The sequence below is a fragment of the Ranitomeya variabilis genome, chromosome 8 (genome assembly GCF_051348905.1).
Source record: "Ranitomeya variabilis isolate aRanVar5 chromosome 8, aRanVar5.hap1, whole genome shotgun sequence".
Classification (NCBI taxonomy): Eukaryota; Metazoa; Chordata; class Amphibia; order Anura; family Dendrobatidae; genus Ranitomeya; species Ranitomeya variabilis.
The window spans coordinates 190,511,174-190,536,742 of NC_135239.1; the positions used below are offsets into that span (position 1 = coordinate 190,511,174).

Below are 25,569 nucleotides of genomic sequence, written 5' to 3' on the forward strand. Positions count from 1 at the left end.
TCTGGTAAATCTGCAGCAGATAAAACAGGGATTTTAATCAAAACTGCAGCAAGCAGCCCAGTAAGTGATACAGCGCCGGAATCGGGGAGTTCGCATCTACATTATGCTACTCTCAGATGGGGTAGCAAAAACCTAGTGACAGATTTCCTCTAACAATGCAAATTTTTTACATGTTAAAAAAAATCACTGATGGTGAAATCTGACAGACGGACCAAACAGTGGTGTAAAATCAGACTGTCCAACATGAGAAAAATCAGTAAGGTCTCAATAAGGCCTCTTTCACACTAGCGTCGCACTCGGCCCGTCGCAGAGCGTCGGGCCGACGTACCGACGCTAGCGTTGTTAGCGCCACACAACGGGTGCAGCGGATGCTGTTTTTCCACGCATCCGCTGCCCCATTGTGAGGTGCGGGGAGGTGGGGGCGGAGTTCCGGCCGCGCATGCGCGGTCGGAAATGGCGGTCCGTCAGCAGCAAAAAATGTTACATCTAACGTTTTTTGCAGCCGACGGTCCACCACAACACGGCACAACCGTCGCACGACGGGTGCGACGTGTGGCAATGCGTCGCAAATGCGTCGGTAATGTTAGTCAATGGGGAAAAAACGCATCCTGCAAGCACTTTTGCAGGATGCGTTTTTTCGCCAAAACGACGCATTGCGATGTATTGCAAAAAACGCTAGTGTGAAAGTAGCCTTAGGCATTAAGTAGACAACCCCTTAAATATCACCCTGGATGATTTTTTTGTAACACCGATGAGAGTCTTCTCAGCTGAGGTCACCTAAAATTTCGCTTATACACTTTAGACTACAAGGTGACTGAAACATCCGATAGCGGCAGGATTGGCCAACAGTATGACAAGTATAGGGGGTCTCCTGACTATTCTCCAACAGATTATGTCATGGGAGAGAAGGAACTAACTTGTTCAATTTTAATGGCCAATTCTTTTGTTCTCCTTGGAGATAAACCACCATCAAAGGAGTATAAAAGCGTCTCCGAGAACACAGGAGGGCTCTGCCACTCTGTGCATGGCGTTCCTGTGTATGGGGAGTTAGGAGAGAGCGGTCAGGCTGCACAACTGTTCATCCAACAGCTTGTTACTGTGTATAGGTGGGGGCCTTTGTCCTTGTACTGCCTTGAAGGATCATTACAGGCATTTTGGTGGCTTGTCCTTAGGAATTTATACTTCTACTGCTTATTGAGCCAAGGTTGGGCCTGGATGTGGCCTAATACAGAGGGAGATGGAAATCGGCACTGCTACTTGCACCTTTCCTAACAGGTTGTGTGATTGGTCAGCGATCCGGTAGAGCTGGCATCTGTTCTGCTGCATTTAATTTACAATAACACATCAGTGCTCCGTTATTCTTAGTGCACTAGAAAGCAGCAGCAATGCAGCAGAATAAATATTACTACTGACACATACACAGTTTTTGTATAATCCCTTTTATTAATGGGTGAATATTTTTTTTAAAAATACAAAAGAAAATTACTCAAAATCAAGACTGCAATGTGTAAACATTGCAAGATTTTTTTTTTTATTTTTTTTGGACATTGTTAAATTTTACATCTGTGCACACCATACCATTAAAGCCCGCTGTTGCAGATGCTGGCGTTTTGTACATGTACCTATATAGCATTTCTTATTATATCATAGAATTGTATTAAAGAAAATGGCTTCCTTTTCCTCTAGTTGAAAGGAAGCGGACAGCACTGGAATATATGGTACATCACTTGTCTCATACACAGCAGGATGAGGTTACCTCTGATGGAGACACTGACAGTCATTTGTGATCAGGCAAGCTGTTCTGTGCAGAACACTAACAAACTAAAAAGGAATAATTTTTGGACCAATTTTTTATTAGATAAAAAAAAGCCCCCGATACATCAAGACAAAGATGTTTGACTGAATAAAATGCCTTTGATGCAGTCTGCAAAGCAAGTACATTAACTTCTAGGGTATACCTGTAATATGTGGCAAATGACAGCTTTCTCTTTGAGAGACAAGAAATTTACATACTTTTATCATATGAAGAATTAAGAAAAATATTTTATATTTCAGCCAGTCTCTTTAAAATGAATCTGTCAGCAGGATTTCACACCCCAAACTATTTACATGTCCATGTAGCTTTTTCAAAGACAAGTCCAGCTATAACCTTCATATGGCCAGTCCATTTTTCAGTTACGGAGAAATCAGAGTTTGAATTAATATGCAAATGAGGTTGAAGAGCTGTTGTAGATCTAAAGCCTGTGGCACTCCAGCTCTATTCCCCACACAGCGCCACCTGCTGCAGGCTTACTTATGGCTTCTTTGCCTGAAGTTAAACTGTATAGAGTATTTTTTGAAGAAGGAGGTGGCAGTGGTGGGTGGGGAACAGAGCTGGAGTGACAGAGGCTTCAGATCTACTAGAACTCTTCAGCCCAATTTCCATGACAATTCAAATGCTGAGGAACAGACTGGCCATGTAAAAGGTATCGCTGGACAAGTATTCAAAAAAGCAACTTGTGCATATACACGGTGTTCCAAATTATTATGCAAATTGGATTTAAGTGTTATAAAGATTTAATTGTTTTGTTTTTCAAATAAACTCGTGGATGGTATTGTGTCTCAGGGCTCAATGAATCACTGAAATCAATCTGAAACACATGTGATAATTAGTTTTCCAGGTGATTCTAATTAAAGGAAAACTACTCAAAAATGATGTTCCACATTATTATGCAGGTCACAGGTTTCAAGCAATATGGGAAATAAAAAGGATCTCTCTGCTGCTGAAAAGCGTTAAATAGTGCAATGCCTTGGACAAGGTATGAAAAAATTAGATATTTCATGAAAACTTAAGAGTGATCATCATACTCTGATGAGATTTGTGACTGAAAAAGAGCACAGACAGAGTTCATGCAAATAAAGGCATAATGAGGAAGGTTTCTGCCAGACAAATTCATTGGATTAAGAGAGCAGCTGCCAAAATACCATTACAAAGCAGCAAACAGTTATTTGAAGCTGCTGGTGTGTCTGGAGTCCCTCGAACCTCAAGGTGTAGGATCCTACAAAGGCTTGCTGTGGTGCATAAACCTACTATTCGGCCACTCCTAAACAGTGTTCACAAGCAGAAATGGTTGCAGTGGGCTCAGATATACATGAAGACTAATTTTCAAACAGTCTTGTTTACTGATGAGTGTCGAGCAACTCTGGATGGTCCAGATGGATGGAGTAGTGGATGGTTGCTGGATGGCCACAATGTCCCAACAAGTCTGCGACGTCAGCAAGGAGGTGGAGGAGTCATGTTTTGGGCTGGAATCATGGGGAACCAGCTGGTAGGGCCCTTCAAGGTTCCTGAAGGTGTGAAAATGACCTCAGCAAAGTAAATAGAGTTTCTGACAGACAACTTTCTTCCATGGACTAAAAAGCAGAAACATGCCTTCAGGAACAAAATCAACTTCATGCTGACAATGCACCATCTCATGCTGCAAAGAATACCTCTGAGTCATTGGCTGCTATGGGCATAAAAGGAGATAAACTCATGGTGTGGCCACCATCTTCCCCTGACATCAACCCTATAGAGAACCTTTGGAGTATCATCAAACAAAAGATCTATGAGGGTGGGAGGCAGTTCACATCAAAACAGCAGCTCTGGGAGGCGATTCTGACTTCATGCAAAGAAATACAAGCAGAAACTCTCCATAAACTCACAAGTTCAATGGATGAAAGAATTGTGAAGGTGATATTAAAGAAGGGTCCTATGTTAACATGTAACTTGGCCTGTTAGGATGTTTTGGAGTTAAATAGCTTTTTTGTTCAGTGAATGTGACCTCCTAATGCTGCAAATTCCACAAATGAGCATTTTCAGTTCTTTAAAACAAATCAAATGTTTAGAAATTCTACTGTGCCTAATAATTTGGAACAGTGCATTTTGAGTTTTTATTCATTTTGGAGATTATACTGTTATCATTGGGAGGTTTATTAAAAAAAATTTGATGTATAATCTAACGGGTGATGACTTTTATTAGACTGACTGTCATTTGGACCGACCATTTAGGAAAATCCGAGAAAAATGTAATTTGCATAATAATTTGGAACATAGTGTAAATACTTTGTGGGGGGGGGGGGGGGGGGGAGAGAGTAAAGTAGAGAAATCTTGCTGACAGATTCCCCTTTAGGAGAGCCTGTATAACCGCTTCTAAAGCTGCACCTAGGGCATCTCGTTCCGACCCTGCTCTGCACTTCTCAAGAGTAAGTGTCTAGAAAACAGTTATCTGCAGATGGTGGTCTGGCTTGACTTATGATTCAGCTTTTGTTGTAAGACTAATTAAAGGTTGGGCATTGACGAATAAAAGTTATTTATCCCAATGGGTGGCAGTAGTATGCAGCTGCCCCCAGAGGGAGCTCACTACAGATTCCTCCATAAACTAGGGGGAAGCATAAATCAGTATGCAATTAGCTACCAAGCTCCCCCTAGTGGTGGCTGCTGTCAATCAGAATCTGATTGTTTAACTCCATGTCTATACAGGGAGATTTGGATTTGAAATAGTTTATTTCTTAGTGAAAATATGTAGTTACATTTTCATAAGAGGAATTTACCATGGATTACGCATTAACTACTTGGAAAAATGCTCGACAGAAGCCAAAATAAACTGTAGTAATCATCGGAGAAATAGTTTGCCAGATACGCGTATTATAATTTGCGTGGTTTTGTTTGCTCATGAAAGGCACCGTAACATGAAGCAAGCATTCACATTGAGAGCCAGATAACATTTTGTTTTTTTGATAGGCCGCTATCTTTCCTACAGTCTGAAGCAGTAAGTGAAGCATGGCCTTTTGTAGACCAGCCGGGTATTAGCCGTAGATCAGATGCCAGAGATTCGTTAACACGCAGGTATGCAGCCCTGATTTACATGTTGCAAATATTTTCTGCTTTGTGGGAATTAAAGCTGCAAAGTAGAGAAGCAGAACAGCAGCTCCCTAGGAGAATGCCAGCACCTGTACGCCTTATGCAACCAAAATGAGGATGGAGGTTGACGTTTGGGGTGGGATCAAGGATCTAATTAGTGTGATGCCCCAGGGTCCTGGTTGTCACAGTGGCATTGCTTTCCTCACGGGGAGAGTAATGTCAGGCTTGGAAGCGATGGAAAATTATTTTTGACAGGTAACGAGCACATACAATACCATTCTGACTCCAGGCCAGAAGGTGGAGCTCTACACCTGACTTCAGGGGAGCTGCTCTCTGGTCGGAAGGAGGAGTTAGTTGCTAGGCAGTTGGGAAGAATTAGACAGTTAGTGCCGGACAGCAGACTTGAGCAGTCAGAGGCAGAAGGATGGGTGAGGGGCCGTACAGCCTAAAGTGCTGTAGCCCCTGGATAGTGAGATACAGAAGGAAGAACAGCCTTTAGCTAACGTGTCAGAGAGTGAAGCACAGGAGAGTGACAACAAAGGAGAATAGATGAGACTGGGCTACCTCCCTGATAGAGCGCAGATACCGGTAACCGGAACCCGAGGTTGTGTCATACTTTAGAAGGCACAGCAGAAACCGGTACGACAGCTAGACTACACATAACCTGTCCACCCTAATTCCCAGGAGACACAGTGACACAGAGCCCGGGTCATGATAGAGACCCTGTAAAAAGGCTCGAGTTACCTGTCATACGGGTTTTTACCCCACTTCACTAAAGGACAGATAACTGAGAGGACCTTGCCAAGATGCCATAGGCAGTAAGGGACTACAACAACACAGCGCTAGAAGGAAGGCTTTTAACTCCACCTGGTAAAGCTGGACTCTGGACTCACTTCCAAGCCGGTCGGACCCTGCCTGTACCTGTGATCTGGTGCCCTGGACTGTAGCTGCCTGCTACCATCAGTAAATTAGGTAAAGAGTAGTGTTGAGCATTCCGATACCGCAAGTATCGGGTATCGACCGATACTTGCGGTATCGGAATTCCGATACCGAGTTCCAATATTTTTGTGGTATCGGAAATCGGAAGTTCCCAGTGTATGGTTCCCAGGGTCTGGAGGAGAGGAGACTCTCCTTCAGGCCCTGGGATCCATATTCATGTAAAAAATAAAGAATTAAAATAAAAAATATGGATATACTCACCTGTCCGGCGGCCCCTGGACCTTACCGATTGTAACCGGCAGCCTCCATTCCTAAGAATGAGGAGTTTAGGACCTGCGATGAAGTCGCGGCTTGTGATTGGTCGCGTGAGCGGTCACATGAGCGGCACGCGACCAATCACAAGCCGCGACGTCATCGAGGGTCCTAAACTCCTCATTCTTAGGAACGGAGGCTGCCGGTTACAATCGGTAAGGTCCAGGGGCCGCCGGACAGGTGAGTATATCCATATTTTTTATTTTAATTCTTTATTTTTTACATGAATATGGATCCCAGGGTCTGAAGGAGAGTTTCCTCTCCTTCAGACCCTGGGAACCATCCAGGATAGCTTCCGATACTTGTGTCCCATTGACTTGTATTGGTATCGGGTATCGGTATCGGCGATATCCGATATTTTTCAGGTATCGGCCGATACTATCCGATACCGATACTTTCAAGTATCGGAAGGTATCGCTCAACACTAGTAAAGAGACTGCACAACTGCTTCCTTTGTTCTTTACTGCACCACTCACCATCTTCCATCTATTCACCGGGAGACCTGGGGACCTACTTCACCTGTGGGTAGTTATACCATCTGGCTGCCATAACATCACCCCAGAGGAACCCTTTAAGCAGCGTTGGTCATCCCTGACCGAATAGTACAGGTGGCGTCACAAACATTTATTATTTTCCACAACTCCTTTAAAGACCGTCCCTTTAAAATGGACGCCCAGGGCCATGGACTGGGTCGCTGCTGCTGTGACACGTCTCTTTAAGTACCGGACCCAGTACCAAGTACCCCACTGCTCTGGCGGGAGTTCCATTTTGGCGTCATGAACAGGATAGACCGACCCAGAAAACGGGTCTTGTGTGCCAGACTGTGCTTAATGGAGAGACTTTAGTTGTGTGCCAGAGACTTTGATGATCTTTTAAAACATCGCCATCACTGCATCACATGGTGCGCGCACTTTGTTTTCAAAATAACCGCCAACAGCCGCTAGAAAGAGCGCCGTGAGGAGCACAGGAAAAAAGGGGTGTGCCATTGTGGGCAGAGCCTGAAGTGAGAGTCGCAAGTGCGAACGCCGTGCAGGAGAACCGCAACTGAAGACGCTGCAAAGTCCTGGACCGGGAGCCCTGGGAACCTACTTCACCTGTGGTAAGTTATACCATCTGGCTGCCATGACATCACCCCAGAGGACCCCTTTAAGCAGCGTTGGTAATCCCTGACCGAATACCACAGGTGGCGTCACGAACATTTATTATTTTCCACAACCCCTTCAAAGACCGTCCCTTTAACATGGGATATATATATATATATATATATATATATATAATTTTATTTTTTTTTTTTATTTACACACACCTTTAGAAAGAAAACACTAATTCATCCTTGGGGTCAAGTAGAGCGGAAAGGTCAATAGTAACGAGAGCTGAGGTGCAGTACTTGAATATGGCCACTACGCGGTGTAATAAGCTCTCTGGACAGTTTACTTCCTGCCAACCCGAAGCCTACAAAATACAGTTGAAACCAGAAGTTTCCATACACTATATAAAAAGACACATCTGCATGTTTTTCTCAATATCTGACGAATTCAAAATAAACCTTTCCCGTTAAGTCAATTAGGATTACCATAAATATTAATATTTGCCAAATGCCAGACGAATGAATGTTTTAAGGCATTTTTATTACTTACTGTATAGTCAAAAGTTTACATACACTAAGATTACTATGCCTTTAAACAATTCTGGGCTGCCCATATGATAATGTCATGTGTTTGGAAGCTTCTGATATGTTGACAAAAAACCTCTTAGTTCATTAGAGACACACCTGTGGATGTATTTTAATGCACACCTGAAACACACAGCTTCTTTGTGTAGATTCATGGGAAAGTATAAAGAAATCAGCCAAGATATCGGGAAGAGAATCGTGGACTTGTACAAGTCTGGCTCATCCTTGGGTACAATTTCAAGATACCTGAAGATGCCTCATTCATCTGTACAAACAATTATACACAAGTACAAACAAGATGGGAATGTCCAGCCATCATACAGCTCAGGAAGGAGAGGGGTTCTGTGTCCCAGAGATGAACATGCTTTGGTCCAACATGTGCATATCAACCCAACGACAGAAGCAAAAAACCTTGCGAAGATGATGGTGGAAGCTGGTAAGAATGTGCCAATATCCACAGTGAAATGAGTACTGTATCAACCTGACTGAAAGGTCACTCTGCCAGGAAGAAGCCATTACTCCAAAAGAAACATAAAAAAGCCAGATTAATGTTTTCAAATGCACACAGGAACAAAGACCTTCATTTTTGGAGACATGTCCTGTGGTCTGAAATAACTAAAATTGAACTTTTGGGGCATAATAACCATCATTATGTATGGAGGAAAGAGCTTGGAAGCCTAAGAACACAATCCCCACTGTGAAACACTGGGGTGGCAGCATCATGTTGTGGGGTTTTTTTGCTACAGGAGGGACTGGCACACTTCACAAAATAGATGGCATCATGAGAAAAGAATATTATGTGGCAATACTGAGCAACTTCTCAAGACATCACCCAGGAAGTTAAAGCTTGGGCGGAAATTGACAATGACGCAAAGCATATTGCCAAAATGATAACAGAGTGGTTTAAAGGGAACCTGTCACCTGAATTTGGCGGGACCAGTTTTGGGTCATATGGGCGGGGTTTTCGGGTGTTTGATTCACCCTTTCCTTACCCGCTGGCTGCATGCTGGCCGCAATATTGTTTTGAAGTTCATTCTCTGTTCTCCGGAGTACACGCCAGCGCAAGGCAATACACACACACACAGAGAGAGACCTTACAATCTAGAAGAGCAGGCGGGGAGAAGCAAACATCGACCTTCCTCCTGGACTAGTCACCTTTTCGTTGGTCACACCTTCAATTATAATTTGCTCTGTTTTTTGTGGTAGGAAAAAAAAAATAAAAATCAAACTTATACCTTTTGAAGACATCTCAGGGGCTAAATTGATTTTAGGAATAATAATTATTGTCAGGGGGATGATGCCATGGAAATGAAACCTTATGTTCAGTCCACACAATTCAGTTTTGTTCCCATTTTAAAATACAATCCTATTTTTTTGGGCAAATTTCACAACAAGTCTAGAAAAAGGAAAATGATGTACTCTTCCAGTTTTTCAATCCAATCCTGATTTTGACCATAAAATACAATTGATGAAAATCCTGCACCAGAACTGCCCAGTGTGACCACAGCCTTCCCAGAACCCAGCCTGGACTCTAGGCATTTCCATATTGGAGGTCAGTGATGCGCAGAGTAATGTTTGCTCCAGGTGTGTGCCACGTGTGCACCTGCTTGTTTGGCAGATGGCATTCCTCCAGCCTAGGACAAAGAAGTCGCCCATTCTTCATGGTCCCTCAACTAAAAGCATTAAACATAAAAAGGAGCTGCAGCTTAAATCAGGAAAGAAGAAAGGTACAATGGTTGTGATCCCAAGGTCATGACATGAAGCACGCCAGAGCAGTGATCACGTTTCTATCACATCTTCACTTTTCTTCGGCATTGTCCAGGAATTAGAAGAAGCAGACGAGTAGGCAATGTGACAAAATCAGATTTCTGAGTCCAGACAGCGTGTAGTGCGCACAATTAGGATTCATCGTCACTGAAAGATTTGCAGAATATGTAATTTTATTTGTAACAATAATATTTTTATTCTTATTATATAAAGATAATATTTACAAGGGATTGTGCCACTGACTTCGTGTCCTCCACCGAAGTGAGCAGCATGGACAACCTCGTCAGAGTATTTTTTTTTTTTTTCCCACCTATGTTTCATGAAGTCATTGTTTTACGCTACCTCGCTTTAGGATCAAGGATTTAAAAAAAAAAAAAAAAAAAATACATATATAATAAATATATACACAGTATTTTTTGGACTATAAGACGCATTGGACCACAAGTTGCACCTAGGTTTTAGAGGAGGGGAAAAAAAAAAAAAAAGTGGCAAATTCTGTACAAGTATCGCCGATCCTGGTCTGCATGGCCCCCTCATCCCCATCCTGGTCTGCACAGCCCTCCTCATCCCTATCCTGGTTTACATGGCACCCATAAGAAAAAAACCCCGAAGACATTCTACTTCCTTTCCCTGCGCTCCCTCACAGCGTCCTGTTCTGATGCCAGCAGCTCATTATGCTGTAAGCAGCACATGGCAGTGACGTAATGAATATTCACTACCACAGGCGTGGAGAACAGTGAATATTCATTGATCTTTAATATCAGGCACATGTGATCGCCTGGCTGCTGCGGCTAACAGTGTGCCTGCTATTAAAGATCAATGAATGTTCACTGCTCCCTACTCCTATGGTAGTGGAGAGCAGTGAATATTAAATCTCTTTAGTAACTGGTGTACCTGGGAGCCCAGCGGCTGCAGGAAGCCAGCGGCTGCTGCTAAGAATATTCACTGGTTCCCACGCCCATAGTTCCTCCCACCTCTTGGCGCTAGCTTCAGTGCATAGAGGTGGGTGTGACTATGAGCATGGGGAGCACTGAATATTCATTTCTCTTTAACAGCCGGCTCCTGCCACCTGTGACCTGCAAAAGTGTGAAACAACTGAAAATATGTCTTATATTCTAGGTTCTTCAAAGTAGCCACCTTTTGCTTTGATGACTGCTTTGCACACTCTTGGCATTCTCTTGATGAGCTTCAAGAGGTAGTCACCGGGAATGGGTTTCACTTCACAGGTGTGCCCCGTCAGGTTTAATAAGTGGGATTTCTTGCCTTATAAATGGGGTTGTGACCATCAGTTGTGTTGTGCAGAAGCCTGGTGGATGCACAGCTGATAGTCCTACTGAATAGACTGTTAGAAAAACGAGTGACCATCATTACTTTAAGAAATGAAGGTCAGTCAGTCCGAAAAATTGGGAAAACTTTGAAAGTGTCTCCAAGTGCAGTGGCAAAAACCATCAAGCGCTACAAAGAAACTGGCTCACACGAGGACCGCCCCAGGAAAGGAAGACCAAGAGTCACCTCTGCGTCTGAGGATAAGTTTATCCCAGTCACCAGCCTCAGAAATCTCAGGTTAATAGCAGCTCAGATTAGAGACCAGGTCAATGCCACACAGAGTTCTAGCAGCAGACACATCTCTACAACAACTGTTAGGAGACTTTGTGCAGCAGGCCTTCATGGTAAAATAGCTGCTAGGAAACCACTGCTAAGGACAGGCAACAAGCAGAAGAGACTTGTTTGGGCTAAAGAACACAAGGAATGGACATTAGACCAGTGGAAATCTGTGCTTTTGGAGCACCCCCAGAGGCAGGGCCGCGGGGTACTCGGTACCGGGCTTCTCTGTCTCAGTTCTGGGGTTGTCACGGTGGCTAGACCCAGTCCGTGACCCTGCTAAGGGGCGTCCAATGAAAGTTGTGAGTGGTGGTGCAAGTCGCGATGAATAACGAAGACACAGGGTTGCAGTCTCTTTGCCTCTTTACTGAAGGCTTCAAGGTCCAAAATCCAGAGTACGGTTAACAGGGCTTCCTGAGACCGGCCGGTCCGATGGCACCTCCAGAGTTTCCTTTGCAGGTGGAAATCTGTGCCTACCTTCTAGCGCCTGTGTGTTGTAGTACTTCCCTGCTGAGCACCACGGGATAGTCCTCACAACTGTTGTGTCTGTTTCTGATGTTATTTCCCACAACTCATGTCTGTTCTGATGTTCTTCTCCGTCCCCCAGATGATATGGATAGGACGCACCCGTATGACGGGTAGGCCTGGAGTTCTTCCGGGACCCTAGCGTCGCCTCTCTCCCACAGTTGCCCCCTATGTCTGCTTAGGTGATTTTGGTGAGACAGCCAACCTAAAATCAACTGTCCTGCCTCTGTTTGAAGTATTGCTTGGAGTCTAATACTTCCTCGGCGTTCTGGCCACCGGCTACGCGACTCAATAGGATGTTGCCTCGATCTTACAGCACGACTCCTACTGGTGTTATCTCCTTTTTGCTTTGATCTCGTTTCTCACTCTCCACAATAAACCTCGCTTCTTGTCCTTTCTTGAGATACCGCCGCGATGTAGTGCAGGCGCGGTTCCTTAACATTCTTTTCTGTTTGCTAGGCCTCTGTCAGGATCCCACCCCTGACAGGGACCCCCCTGAATCTTCCCCTACAACACCCTTTGCCACAGGATGTTGCTTGGTTCCAACCCAGTCAGCTTTCTGGCTAACTTTCTATCCAACCCCCAGTTTTACCAGATTGTGAGGAGTGGCCTAATACATAGCACCCTTAGCTCCCCCTGGAGGCCAGACTATGAAGTGTATTGGTGTCTGTGATACCTGGTCAGGTGAACTCCTTCAGTGCCATCAGACGTACCATAGCCCCCCTTAGCGGCGGAGCATCAGTACTGCAACGACCAGGACTCTGGGGCGCTGCACTTTGGTCTAATGAGTCAAAATTTGAGATCTTTGGTTTCAACCACCGTGTCTTTGTGCGACGCAGAACAGGTGAACGGATGGACTCTACATGTCTGGTTCCCACCGTGAAACTTGGAGGAGGAGGTGTGATGGTGCTTTGATGGTGACACTGTTGGGGATTTATTCAAAATTGAAGACATACCGAACCAGCATGGCTACCACAGCATCTTGCAGCGGCATGCTATTCCATCCGGTTTGCGTTTAGTTGGACCATCATTTATTTTTCAAACAGGACAATGACCCCAAACACACCTCCAGGCTGTGTAAGGGCTATTTGACCAAGAAGGAGAGTGATGGGGTGCTACGCCAGATGACCTGGCCTCCACAGTCACCAGACCTGAACACAATCGAGATGGTTTGGGGTGAGCTGGTCGCAGAGTGAAGGCAAAAAGGCCAACAAGTGCTAAGCATCTCTGGGAACTCCTTCAAGATTGTTGGAAGACCATTCCCGGTGACTACCTCTTGAAGCTCATCAAGAGAATGCCAAGAGTGTGCAAAGCAGTCATCAAAGCAAAAGGAGGCTACTTTGAAGAACCTAGAATATAAGACATAATTTCAGTTGTTTCACACTTTTTTGTTAAGTATATAATTCCACATGTGTTAATTCATAGTTTTGATGCCTTCAGTGTGAATGTACAATTTTCATAGTCATGAAAATGCAGAAAAATCTTTAAATGAGAAGGTGTGTCCACACATACACACAGTCAGCGGTACACTCCCTTCAATCAATAGATTAGAAAAATAAAAAAAAAATTATATATTACATATGTGTCACTGTTCATTGAGCGCAAGCAGATATTTAGAATGGTAAACAGTTGAAAAAAAAAAATCTGCAACTTTAATTATACAATAATTATGTTTTTATTTAAATAAACATGGGAAATCCCTTAAATCTGTAAAAGCTGCTAAATTAAAATCATAATCCAGCGTAATGTTATACATCCGTAATAAGAGTCCACAATATGGAGTGTAAGGACACGATTCAGCACTGATCTACCCTTATTGGATCAGTTTTTACATTCATTGCTATTATTTTCGATAGGGTATGTTGAGGGACTTTTACCCTATTGACTCATAATGGGGCTTTATCACCTTCCCATAAGGGTCCGCTGCTTTTCAGTAAATAAATAGTGCTGCAATACTGCAAGATTTTTCCTTTAAAAGGGTTATTTCCATCTTTATAAATGGATAGAGCTTGTAAATACAAGCAATTTAGTAATTTATTGTTTTCAAAAATTTTCAGTCATTCTTGAGATATTACCAGTTTCTTTTAGTTAGAGCACATTGTGCCTTGGAGACCGACCGTCGCTGCTAGATAGCACAACATACACAATACTTACAAGCCCTTATCTATTGAGCTTGTAAACACTGTTTTGAAGCTGGCCAGGATAGCTGAAGCTTTTACCTAATCCCGGTCAGCTACAGCACAGTGCTTACAAACGAGACAGCAGTGGCGGTCGGTTTCCTAGGCAACAATCTGTAAACAAAAAAGAGAAAGTGTTAATATCTCAAGGACAGATGACAACTTTAAATAGGTAGTAAATTGCAAAGGTGCTTGTTTTTATGAGCACTTTATGGCAATATAAATAAAGACAGGAAAAAAAACCCCCCCCAAAAAAACATTCTGTGACGGAGGCTACAAACAATGCTGATAATGCAAATGTGATCACAGCCTTCCTTCATACTGTACCTAAAATACAAATGTGCGCTGCCAGAAGGCACAATACTGACAAACCTCCTGGGGTCAATGACTTATTAAAGGGAGCACCGATCTCGTTAATATACACCATCACGATTGTGCCTCTGCCCTTATGTGAACACGCTTCAATATCACTGAGGTAGTTAACACGGATGTTATGCGTACCAGGAGCAGGTGTAGAGACTAGGGCTCTGGTATTAAACAGTCCCTTTAAAATGTCATCTATCATTTGCAATAATTTAATACTGAGTTTATAATATACCGTATATACTCGTGTACAAGTCAACCTGATTATAAGCCAAGGCACCTAATTTTGCCTTGAAAAACTGGGGAAACTTATTGACTCGAGTATAAGCCTGGTCTGTATAGCTCCTCGTCCCCATCCTTGTCTGCATAGCCCCCATGAGAAGCATAAAAACAACAAACATCCTACTTACCTTCCCTGCGCGCCCTCGCAGCATCTTGTTCCGACGCCAACAGCTCTCCGGCCGAGCGATCACATGTCCCTGTTCATTAAGTGAATAAATACTCACCTCTCTCCACGCCTATGGGAGTGGTAAATAGCCGGGCGGCTGATGCTGTAACTGTGCGCTGAATATAAGAGAAATTAATATTCATTGCCAGTGCAGTGAATATTAATTTATCTTTAGCAGCGGGCACAGGGTTTAGCAGCAGCCGCCATCACCTGCCTCCTGTGACCCGCTGCACCCAGTCCCCCGCCGGCTTCTGGCTGTACAAGCCGAGGGGGGTATTTTCAGCACAAAAAAAAAAAAAAGCGCTGAAAAACTTGGCTTATACGGTAAATGGAACTTTTTATCCTATGCTAAAATCAGTGAAGAGAGAAAAAATAAATAAATAAATCACATCGAGGAAAAGAGATATCCAGACAATGCAGAAGGGTCAGACAGGCCAGTGCACTTTGCACAATGGAGTGTTCCTTGCCAGGTTCCAATATTTGCACAGTGTCAGCTAGTCCAGCAAATCCTGGAAAAGAGAAGAAAGTTGTGTAAGATTTCCAATGACGGCCGGTCAGCTACGTGGGGAGCGAAAAGAACAAGAAGCCTCACTGACTTCACACGGCGATTTGTAATGAATATACATTAAGGCTATGTGCACACGTCAGGATTTTCTGCAGAATTTTCCAGAACAAAACCGGACTTTCTGCAGGAAATCCGCATGCGGTTTTTCGCCGGAGCTTCCCAATGCATTAAATAGCGGCAAAAACGTGAAAAATCCGCAAAATTAATGAAAACGATGTGCTTTTTTTACCGCAATGCGCTTTTTTCGGCGAAAAAAAGGCATCATGTGCACAGAAATTGCAGAATGCATTAAAAATGATGTATGCGTTTAAGCGTTTTTTTCCGCGGAAAAAGGCCGAAAAAAAAATGTGAAAAATCCTGAACGTATGCACATAGCCTCACAGTACCAGCTAGGATTGCACTCATGTGCTGATTATTTTGGAGATTTTAAACAGAGATTTAATTCTTTGCAATGCATAAAAGTGAAAATAATAATTCTATATGTTACATATTACGTGCATGGATGCATTTCATAGCCACATACAAGGGTTATTTTCTTTAAGAAAAAGGTGAGCAAATAAAAAAAAACAAAAAACCCTTTTCTATAATACATACATACATACATACATACCTGAATGTATGTGTGTATGTCCGGGATTGGCATCTGCACCGTCGCAGCTACAGCCACAAAATTTTGCACAGTCACACGTCTGGACCCTGAGAGCATCATAGGCTCAGCTTCGCACACCTTGTACACACATGGCTCCGCTCCGCACACCTCGTACACACACACGGCTCTGCTACATCCACACTGTACACCTCCTGACCCCATACAAGGCATTACTTTCCTCCTGCAGGACCATGTGGCAAGGTGGCAGCAACCAGCAAGTCCTGCAATCCACGGAGGTCCCGATCTGCCGATCATGTGACCGCTGACTCCTCCCCTCCTGTGACCTCATCACAGGTCCTGTGCGCAGAAAGCAGGCAGCCATACAGAAGGGTAAGGGCCCGGGGCATGGCTTAACTATACAAGGGGGCGTGTCGGTCCTGCTGTCTGCGCCGCGGGATTAGAGTGCCCCGTGCGGGGCAGAGGCTGAAAACCGGGACAATCCCGCACAATGAGGGACGGTTGGGAGCTATGCGTTATATCTGTAAATGGGAGACCAACTCAATATAAAAGTCTACGGCTGGAGAACAGGAGGTCAGAAAAGGAGCACAATAGTGTGGTCCATACAGAGTAACTTTAGTAGATATACATATTTCGGTCAGACCTGTCGATACCTGGCAGTGGGGTTGAGAGAAGATGGATGAGGGCGACGCTGGAGTAGTTTTGGCCTTGGCTGTAGTACACAGCCAGCTCTTAACTATATGAAACACCGGAGTGTTTTAGAGAAAAGCATACCTGCCGCAGCGTGTGGACTGGCAGGGAGTCATGCTGTGCGCTGTTTGGGCAGCCTGAATCGCCTGACAGATTCCCCCGTCACTCCAGACTGTCCCTCTATATACACTACATTGTGTAGGAGGATTGAGGACACTGAAGTCCTGCTCATTACCTCGTCCGAGTCTTCCTGAAGCCTGATGGTGGTGCTGTTGTCTAAATCTTCTTGGTGATTTCTGAGCGTGGAGTATCTGTATGTGACATTGCTAAAAAATAAAAAGGAAAGAATTATAAATGGTCTCTTCAATATGAAGCTACGTGCAAATGAATCAGCAGGAAATAATACCGATATCACAGCTTATTTATAATGCTCATCAAGACAGATGAGGAATTACAGCCCAGTGTCAGAGCTCGTATCTCAGACCACGTCTCTTACATTAGGCCTGCTTCACACTTCAGAAAGTCACAGCAATACTACATATAAAAGCAGCAAAAAAATAAAAAATTATATCAAACAAAAAATATAATTTTATTATGCAAGACCCAGGTCTATGGGCCACGTCGGTGCAAATCTCCATGTGTGCACACCACGGTGTAATGACGAACCAGAAGCTGGCGATACTGCAGGTAGGTAGAAGAAAAAAAAAGTTCCACTGTCTTCATGAATCCCCAAAAGCACAAGATGGAGTTTGTGAATCCATTTTCCATTGAATAACCGTTTTGCAAAACAGAATCTCCTCACCTTTCAGGAAAGCAGTATTTTTTTATGATTAAAATGGCCGCCAATAATGCCAGCAAGGCGACTACAACAACAGCAGCGATGATTCCAGCATGAACTCGAACCTGTAAAGACAAGTTGCAAATGTGACAATCAGAATATATTCCCGTTCTCGACAGGGCAGGATTACAATGATCAGAAAATCCAACATTCCTAATAGGAAGTGGTCACAGTTTACTTCTTCCCCCCTCCCTGCACAATGACCACTGCACAGGACACAAATGAACAAACATTTATAGACTCTGGCTTCCTATAGCAGATCTCTGATTTTTGTTAACAGCAGCTCAGGCAAAAATGGCTTTCTTGCTAATCATGTACAAAAATATATATACACACACGCACACTTAATTATATATTTTATTCATTCGTTATCACATTTTAAATTATCAAGAGGAAAACAAAACAGGATCTCACTTTCCAGACCTGGGATCACAGCTACCCATTAGCCTCTTGACTGGACAGTCATTTTGTACTCCTCTACAGGAGGGGGTGAAAAAAAATAAAAATAAATAAAATTCCCCCAACAACCTCATCTAGTCTCAATCAATGGACTCAAAATTTGCCAGGACTATGCCAAATCTTCAGAAAACAGTCACAGAAAATTCAAGCATGCCCAAGACAGAAGAGGTGGCACAACTCCTAGAGTCAAGAAGACAAACTCGCCACCGATGTAAAACCATGTCTTTTTAATATTGTGGACTCACCTCGTGCCATGGAATACAGAGAAATATTGGCAACAGATGTTTCGCGTGATACTACACTTCTTATGAGCCTTTGAAGAAGCGTGGTTTCATGTGAAACATCTTTCCCATAACTCTATTCCCTGACACGAGCCAGATATAAAGAAGAGACTTCTGGTTTCACATCAGTGGCGAGTAGGTCACTGTCTTGTGGACTTTTGCTTGCATTGTTTTACAAGGATGTGCACCATAGAAGATTTTTTTTACAAGCTGCTTATTAATGTACCAGACTGCCCAGCTAGTGCGTTGCAAGTATAAAACCGAACAGCGCCTCCATTGCTTCACTCTGGGAGCTGTATGAGAAAAGGTCTCGGTCTTTATGTAAACTCAGCCCAAAAATGGGTGTTTTCCAGCTTGGGCCAGTCACAGAGATTGGACATTAACACTTTAGTTGGTAAAATATGTATATTTAATGCATAAATGTTAAGTGATCAGACATGGATTTATTTTCTGGCGAGACATCAGAAGCTGTGCCCATGCCTTATTGCAGAATATAGTATTTGTATTTAAATGCCTTTTTATCCGTCTCTTAAATGCATCTTTATCAGTAACTATAACGAAGACTAACGATACAGGATGTGAATGTAATTCTGTACAAAGACTTTTTTTTTTTTGTTTGTACCATTCCCATGAGAAAACCACACTCCAGTAAATAACAGTAATTTTTACTAAACCGCTTTCACACTTTCGTTGTCACTGCGAATTGACCTAGGAAGACACAGGGGGGTAACAACAGGAGTGGGGCGACGCTAGAGTCCCGGAAGAGCTCCGAGCCTCCCCGTCATACGGGTGCGTCCTAACCATAAGATCTGGGGGACGTGGAAGAACATCAGAATCGAGTTGTGAGGGAACACGAGAAACAGACACAACAGTTGTGGGGTACTATCCCGAGAGCACAGCAGGGGAGGACCACAACACACAAGCGCTAGACGGTAGGCACAGATTTCCACCTGCAAAGGGAACTCTGGAGGTGCCATCGGACCGGCCAGACTTGCGCAGCCTGGTTAACCGTATTCCAGACTGAGGACCCTGAAGCCTTCAGTAAAGAGTTAAAGAGACTGCAAACTGGTGTCCTCGTTATTTACTGCGACCGGCACTTCACCGCACCATAACATCATCACCATACATCCATCTTAATTATACGCCCCTCAGCAGGGTCACGGACCGGGTCTAGCTACCGTGACAACCCCAGAACAGAGACTCAGAGGCCCGGTACCGGGTACCCCTCGGCCCTGCGACAGTGGGGGCACTACAAACTTGGCGTCACGAACAGGATCTACTTAAGCCTGAAAAATCGAGTCATGTGTGCCTTGGAACTGTGATTTATTATACTTGGACTGTGACTTATTGTAAAGACTGTGTATTGCCACTTGCCGCAAAAAGTTCCCGCCAAAAGCCGCCGCCATTGCAGCGCCACAGGGAGCGCAGAGGAAGAAGAAGGGCGTGCCATGGGAGGAGACTACCAAAGCGGCGCCAGAAGTAGCGACCGCCCCCCTCCGACTTCTGCTGCGAGATGACGACCTGCCCAGCAGCAGAGGAGAACCGCCCCCTGATTTGCAACGGCGGGAACGAGGCGAAGAAGGAGCTCGACCTTGGAGAAATGGCGGAGCCAGGTGCATGCGTTGCCGCCGAATGCCGGACAGCGATGATGAACAGCAAGTGCCCGAGCGACAGCGAGGTGATCCCAGCTTGCCCTCACCCACCAGAGGCGGACTCGCGTCCACCGCCGGTGAAGGATCTGAACTCCTTGGAGCCGCCAGCGGAGGAGCCGAGCCTACCTATCCCAGCCACGGAGCCATGGAGGGCGGAGCCACATCAAGAAGCCATCTCGGAGGAGCCGCGGTCCAGGCTGCCGCCGATTCCAGTGTCCTCGTCAACGGAACAGATCGACATCGGTGGAATCACATCAGGCGCAGGTATGGACGGCGCCCCTACTCCCCCGGCCGATTCTGCTCCCCCGACCGATCCAGCTCTCCTGACCGATCCCGCTCCCGTTCCTCACCCCAGCAATAACTATTTCCTCTCGGTGGAGCGGGTGATCCTCACCCCCGACGCGATGGGGAAGCTGGTACCTCCACTACCGACCAAGATGGGAGAACCCATAGATGTGGGCCCAGACGGGGTGATCCTCCGGTGGGACACCCCCTGGACCGGGCCAGATGAAGCCCGGGAAGACGGCCTCACCCTCGCTGTGCTCACTTGGGAACAATATAAACAATGCCTGATCCTACATTGGAAAAACCGAAAAGAGACCGAACAGACTGATCCACTAACAGTACAATGCCCAGAGCCTGCGCACGGCAGGAAAGATGCGGTAAAGCGGGGAACTGTGCTGGCCTTTCACCCAAAGCGGGGTTGGGGCTCCATACAGGAACCGGGACTACCGACTGACGTCTTCGTTACTAGTTACAATGTGAAAACTCCCTGCTGCAACCAATATGGTGACCCATTGCAAAGGGGGGGATCAGGTGAACTACACCCGCCACCGGAGTGCGCAAGGATGGTGCGCTCGGAACGTCCAACGCTGCGAGCCTGAAGGGGCGTCACCTGTTGCCCCGACCATGATTGATCCGGGCTTGACAGACCTTGTTACTATCACCACCGTCCTCCTTGTGGCGGCTACCGAACTTGCAAACAGGGTTAGCCTTCAAATCCAGACACCGGGTGATCTGACGGCACCTGAGAGATCAACCACCGGTACTGACACCGCATCGGCCGCGGATCGGAGACTGCCCCCTGCACCGCCAGAAAACTGAGTAAGCAAAAATGCTTTATTGATTGTAAATAGTTTATTGTTTTCTGCTGTTATGCTGCTAAAACCCGTCCAGGGTTAACTCTTAAAGGGATCCCTTTGTTGACCCGGGATCCCTATTGCCTTTCGTTTGTTTTCTACTTTTTGCCCCAGTTATCAAGAGACTGCCGAATCATGGACGGTGAATGATTCAAAAACTGATGTTGTAAATAGTTTGCACCTTCTTAAAGGTGCTCTCTACTGGTTTTATCAAAGAAAGGACTCTTTGCGAAGAAACTGTTCCTGGAAGCAGTACCGGAGTCCTTGCTGCATACGGACTTGCAGCTTGAGAAGTTGCACTACCTCATAGAGACTTGGTCCCCTCTTAAAGGGGATGTTCATCGATAGCACTTAAGGAATGATGATGCTTTAAAAAGAAGAAGTAATAATGCTGATATGTGAAAGTTATATGTAGAAAGCTAGTTAATTGTAAGAAATGTTTGATAATGTTGATAGAAGAATGAGGACAGAAAGTGAACCCGTACGGGGTTAGTCAGTGAGTCCTCTTAGGAGCCATACAGAGATGGCTCAGTAATCCTGAACCGAAAGATGGATGATATGTTCTATACCGTGTATAGTAGTAGAAAGACAGTAGGCCCGGGCAGAAAGGGGCGGTCCTGTAACAGAAAGGAGAGGCAGTAGGCCTGGAGCAGTTAGGACAGGCGGTCCTGCAGATGTAAAGAAGGAGAATGCATAAAAGTTGATTAGCCTTATAATGTGTTATAAGAAGGTCTTTAGTGGATTTAGTGAGTACGTCCTTAAAGGCAAAGTTAAATTATTGTTCAAAGAATTTGCACTTAGTAGAATACCTGGTTGGGTAAGAAAAGTTATTCATAGCAAGGTTATTTAAAGTATTTAACTATGTTTGCAACGTTCAAGTGTCCTTACCTCCCATAAAGGGAAGCTCTGTTCAAGTTTACTTGTACTTGCATTTTCAAAATTGTATGTCTTTTTGCTAACATGTATTGTAGTTTTCTTCCCAGTCCAGGAGTACTGGATTTAACCGGGGGGGAGTGCAGCGCCCCAGAGTCCTGGTCGTTGCAGTACTGATGCTCCGCCGCTAAGGGGGGCTATGGTACGTCTGATGGCACTGAAGGAGTTCATCTGACCAGGTATCACAGACACCAATACACTTCACAGTCTGGCCTCCAGGGGGAGCTAAGGGTTCTATTCATTAGGCCACTCCTCACAATCTGGTAAAACTGGGGGTTAGGCAGGAAGTTAGAGGAAAAAGCTGACTGGGTTGGAACCAGGCAACACCTTGTGGCAGAGGGTGTTGTAGGGGGAAGATTCAGAGGGGTCCCTGTCAGGGGTGGGATCCTGACAGAGGCCTAGCAACCAGAGAGAACGTTACGGGACCGCGCCTGCACGATATAGCGGCGGTACCCCAAGAAAGGATAAGAAGCGAGGTTTATTGTGCTGAGTGAGAAACGAGATCAATGCAACAAGGAGAATACCAGTAGGAGTCGTGCTGTAAGACGAGGCAACATCCTATTGAGGCGCATAACCGGTGGCCGGAACGCCGAGGAAGTATAGAGCTCCAAGCCAAACTTCAAACCTACGGCAGGACAGTCAGTTAGAGGCGGGCTGTCTCACCCAATTGACCTAGGAAGACACAGGGGGGTAACAACAGGAGTGGGGCGACGCTAGAGTCCCGGAAGAGCTCCGAGCCTCCCCGTCATACGGGTACGTCCTAACCATAAGATCTGGGGGACGTGGAAGAACATCAGAATCGAGTTGTGAGGGAACACGAGAAACAGACAACAGTTGTGGGGTACTATCCCGAGAGCACAGCAGGGGAGGACCACAACACACAAGCGCTAGACGGTAGGCACAGATTTCCACCTGCAAAGGGAACTCTGGAGGTGCCATCGGACCGGCCGGACTTGCGCAGCCTGGTTAACCGTATTCCAGACTGAGGACCCTGAAGCCTTCAGTAAAGAGGTAAAGAGACTGCAACCTGGTGTCCTCGTTATTTACTGCGACCGGCACTTCACCGCACCATAACATCATCACCATACATCCATCTTAATTATACGCCCCTCAGCAGGGTCACGGACCAGGTCTAGCCACCGTGACAACCCCAGAACAGAGACTCAGAGGCCCGGTACCGGGTACCCCTCGGCCCTGCGACAGTGGGGGCGCTACAATGACATCTATCGGGAGAAATCGGCATAAGAAATCCTTCTTGACTCAATGTTATTAGAGTGGTTCACCCTCCAAATTAACTTGCGTGCACGTTACCCTCGGGTCTTTTTCCAGCACCTAGACATCTTCCCCATGAACGGGTGCCCATAATTGGATGGTTAATTAAAGAGGAGGCCTCAGCAGTGCTTTATAAAAGTGGTAAAAACTCCTGAAGAATTAATGGCCTTCAACAGAAGGCAATATCAATAGCTTTAGGGCTCTTTCACACAACCGTAAACTGTAGGTTTGCCCCCCCCCCCCAAAGAAAAGGGGGGGGGGACTAGCATTTTTTTTCTTAAAAAGGGGATTGTCTAGGATTATTGCTTGGCTGCTTTGAGAAGCCAGACATTAAATGAAGCAAGAGGATGTGAGCACGTCTACCTCAAAAATACAGTGAGGAGGAAGGAGGTCTCAGTTCTAGTAATTATGGTGGTCCCAGGGATTCAAACATTTATGACCCATCCTATATTTGTCCCTTGTGGGCTGTCAGTACTGGATTCTTGGTTTCACCAGGATTTGATGGCTGCTTGGCAATTTCAAACTATCATGTGATCAGGGTCGTTGCCCATTGATTAAAAGAGGGGAAGAAAAAAAACCCACCACTAGCTTTTCACCGATTGCATCTTTTACTTAAAAATATGATCCTCTGCCATTAGCTTATCCTCTATTATACAAGGGGTGGCACCTACAAGGTTATATGTGAAACGGGGAGACGAACAATCGCATGGACAATTGCTCGAACAAAGTCATTCACCGTCAATAGAAATAAATAGACTTTAGACCGCTAATCGGCACTAGTTACTCCAAGAACTTGCAACTCCTTTACTGGCAGAAATAACAATGTCTCATACACTTGCAGGATGAACACGTGAAGTGCTATTTTTCATCCCTGGCTTAATAGCCTTAGGGGGTACACGCTCGTTTCTGTGCCATATGGCTGCTGAGCACTGTACTACCCACGATATCATTTGTGCACCCACATAATAAACAGCTTTCACTCCGCGTCAGGCTCCAGCCTTACAGACGTCTCGCGCAGTGGAATCCACACATGCAAATTAGGATCACATTTCACAGCAGACTTGCTTCCTCCAGCTGAATTAAAACCATCTTAGTGAAAATTAATTACCAAACGTTCCAAGGTGTACTCCATATTAATATTCACCCTGCCAGATCGGAGCGGTGGTACCCTGGCTTCAGTCGTAGCTCAGTACATCATTAACGCCGTTACGCTGGCAGCTTACTGCAGGTTTCATACACAAGTGAGGGAATTGCTCCATTTTATCAACACAAATATAGGCAAATGAAGAAAAAAAAAAGCCAGCTCTACTTACAGAAGACAAAGTATGTAGACGTCAGCGCCATGTGAAAAAGCATTTCTTATTAAGAGTTTCAAATAGTGGCGTAGAGTCAGTTTTTTTTTTTTTTTTTTTATAAATATCCAAAGGAACATACTGCCCTCCAAGACCGGTGAGGGTCCAACTTTTGGGATCCCCGCTGATGCAGAGAATAAAGAGACCACGGATTGAATCCCATCTCTGCATATTGGTATTACTAGCCATCTGGATGGGCACAAATCAGCAGCCACCCTTATTGATTGATGTGGTGTAGAGAAAAAACAGTGAAGGGGTCTCGGGATCCCAGAGGTTGAACTTCTGTCGATAAGAGCATCCATGCACGTGTTGCGGCTGTCGAACAGCCCCGAGACATGCAGGCGCGGGGACTCGAACATATTTTTCAAGCATGCCGAAGACACTTGGTTAGCGTCCGAGAGCACGTTCGCTCATCACTAGTTCCATGTAAAAAAGTTCACCTCTCCCAATATGCGAATTCCATTTGATGGACAAATCTGACCAAGAAAACCCAGAAGCCTTAAAAAAAAAAACAACAAAAAAAAAAAAACTTTTCCTGGAGGAGAACGTCCGGTGACTTGGACTTATTTTGATTTTTCATCCAGGTGATTGGTAGCCAGTTGTGATATCATTAAGGGCCACAATAAAAGATACAGCGCTGTACCAGTTAGGATGCAATCAGCTGAACGGTGCGCCTATGTGGCTTTTCCTTGTTTCAATTATTTTACGAATGCATAAGGTGGAGAACAAACGTCTTCTTGAAAGGAACAAAGATTTAATTTTACTTTGTTCTGTACCCTCGAATAATAGAACGGTACGGATTCTTCCCTCTACCTTCATAAGTACATTTATACAGACGTGATCTACAGGACACAGCGAAACAAATTCAACATCTACAAAGGAAACGTACAAAAATTCCCACTGATTAGAAGATCAGTAAACTTTGGATTGTGTTCTTTGGCAACAATACCGGACAAAGACAGCAGACATCTTTTATATGTCAGTTTAGTACTCAGGAACATTGGTAAAAGTTGAAAAAAAAAATTCCAGAATTGAAAGGCTTTTTTTTTTCCCCTTCTTAACCTGTACGATGCACAATTAAACTTGCATAACCA

At 44.9% G+C, this 25,569-nt stretch overlaps 1 protein-coding gene across 1 annotated transcript in view; it reads right to left on the bottom strand.

The window, feature by feature from the left end:
• Nucleotides 1-13,358: 13,358 nt before the first annotated feature.
• Nucleotides 13,359-25,569, bottom strand: part of LOC143788783 (uncharacterized) — a 30,848-nt gene continuing 18,637 nt past the window's right edge. The window contains exons 2-4 of the mRNA XM_077278665.1: nt 17,352-17,452; nt 16,785-16,875; nt 13,359-15,196 (exon numbers count right to left, since the gene is read on the bottom strand). Of these exons, the coding sequence (XP_077134780.1) occupies nt 15,182-15,196; nt 16,785-16,875; nt 17,352-17,452 (207 nt within the window). The 3' untranslated portion in view covers nt 13,359-15,181. The remainder of the gene's footprint in view (nt 15,197-16,784; nt 16,876-17,351; nt 17,453-25,569) is intronic.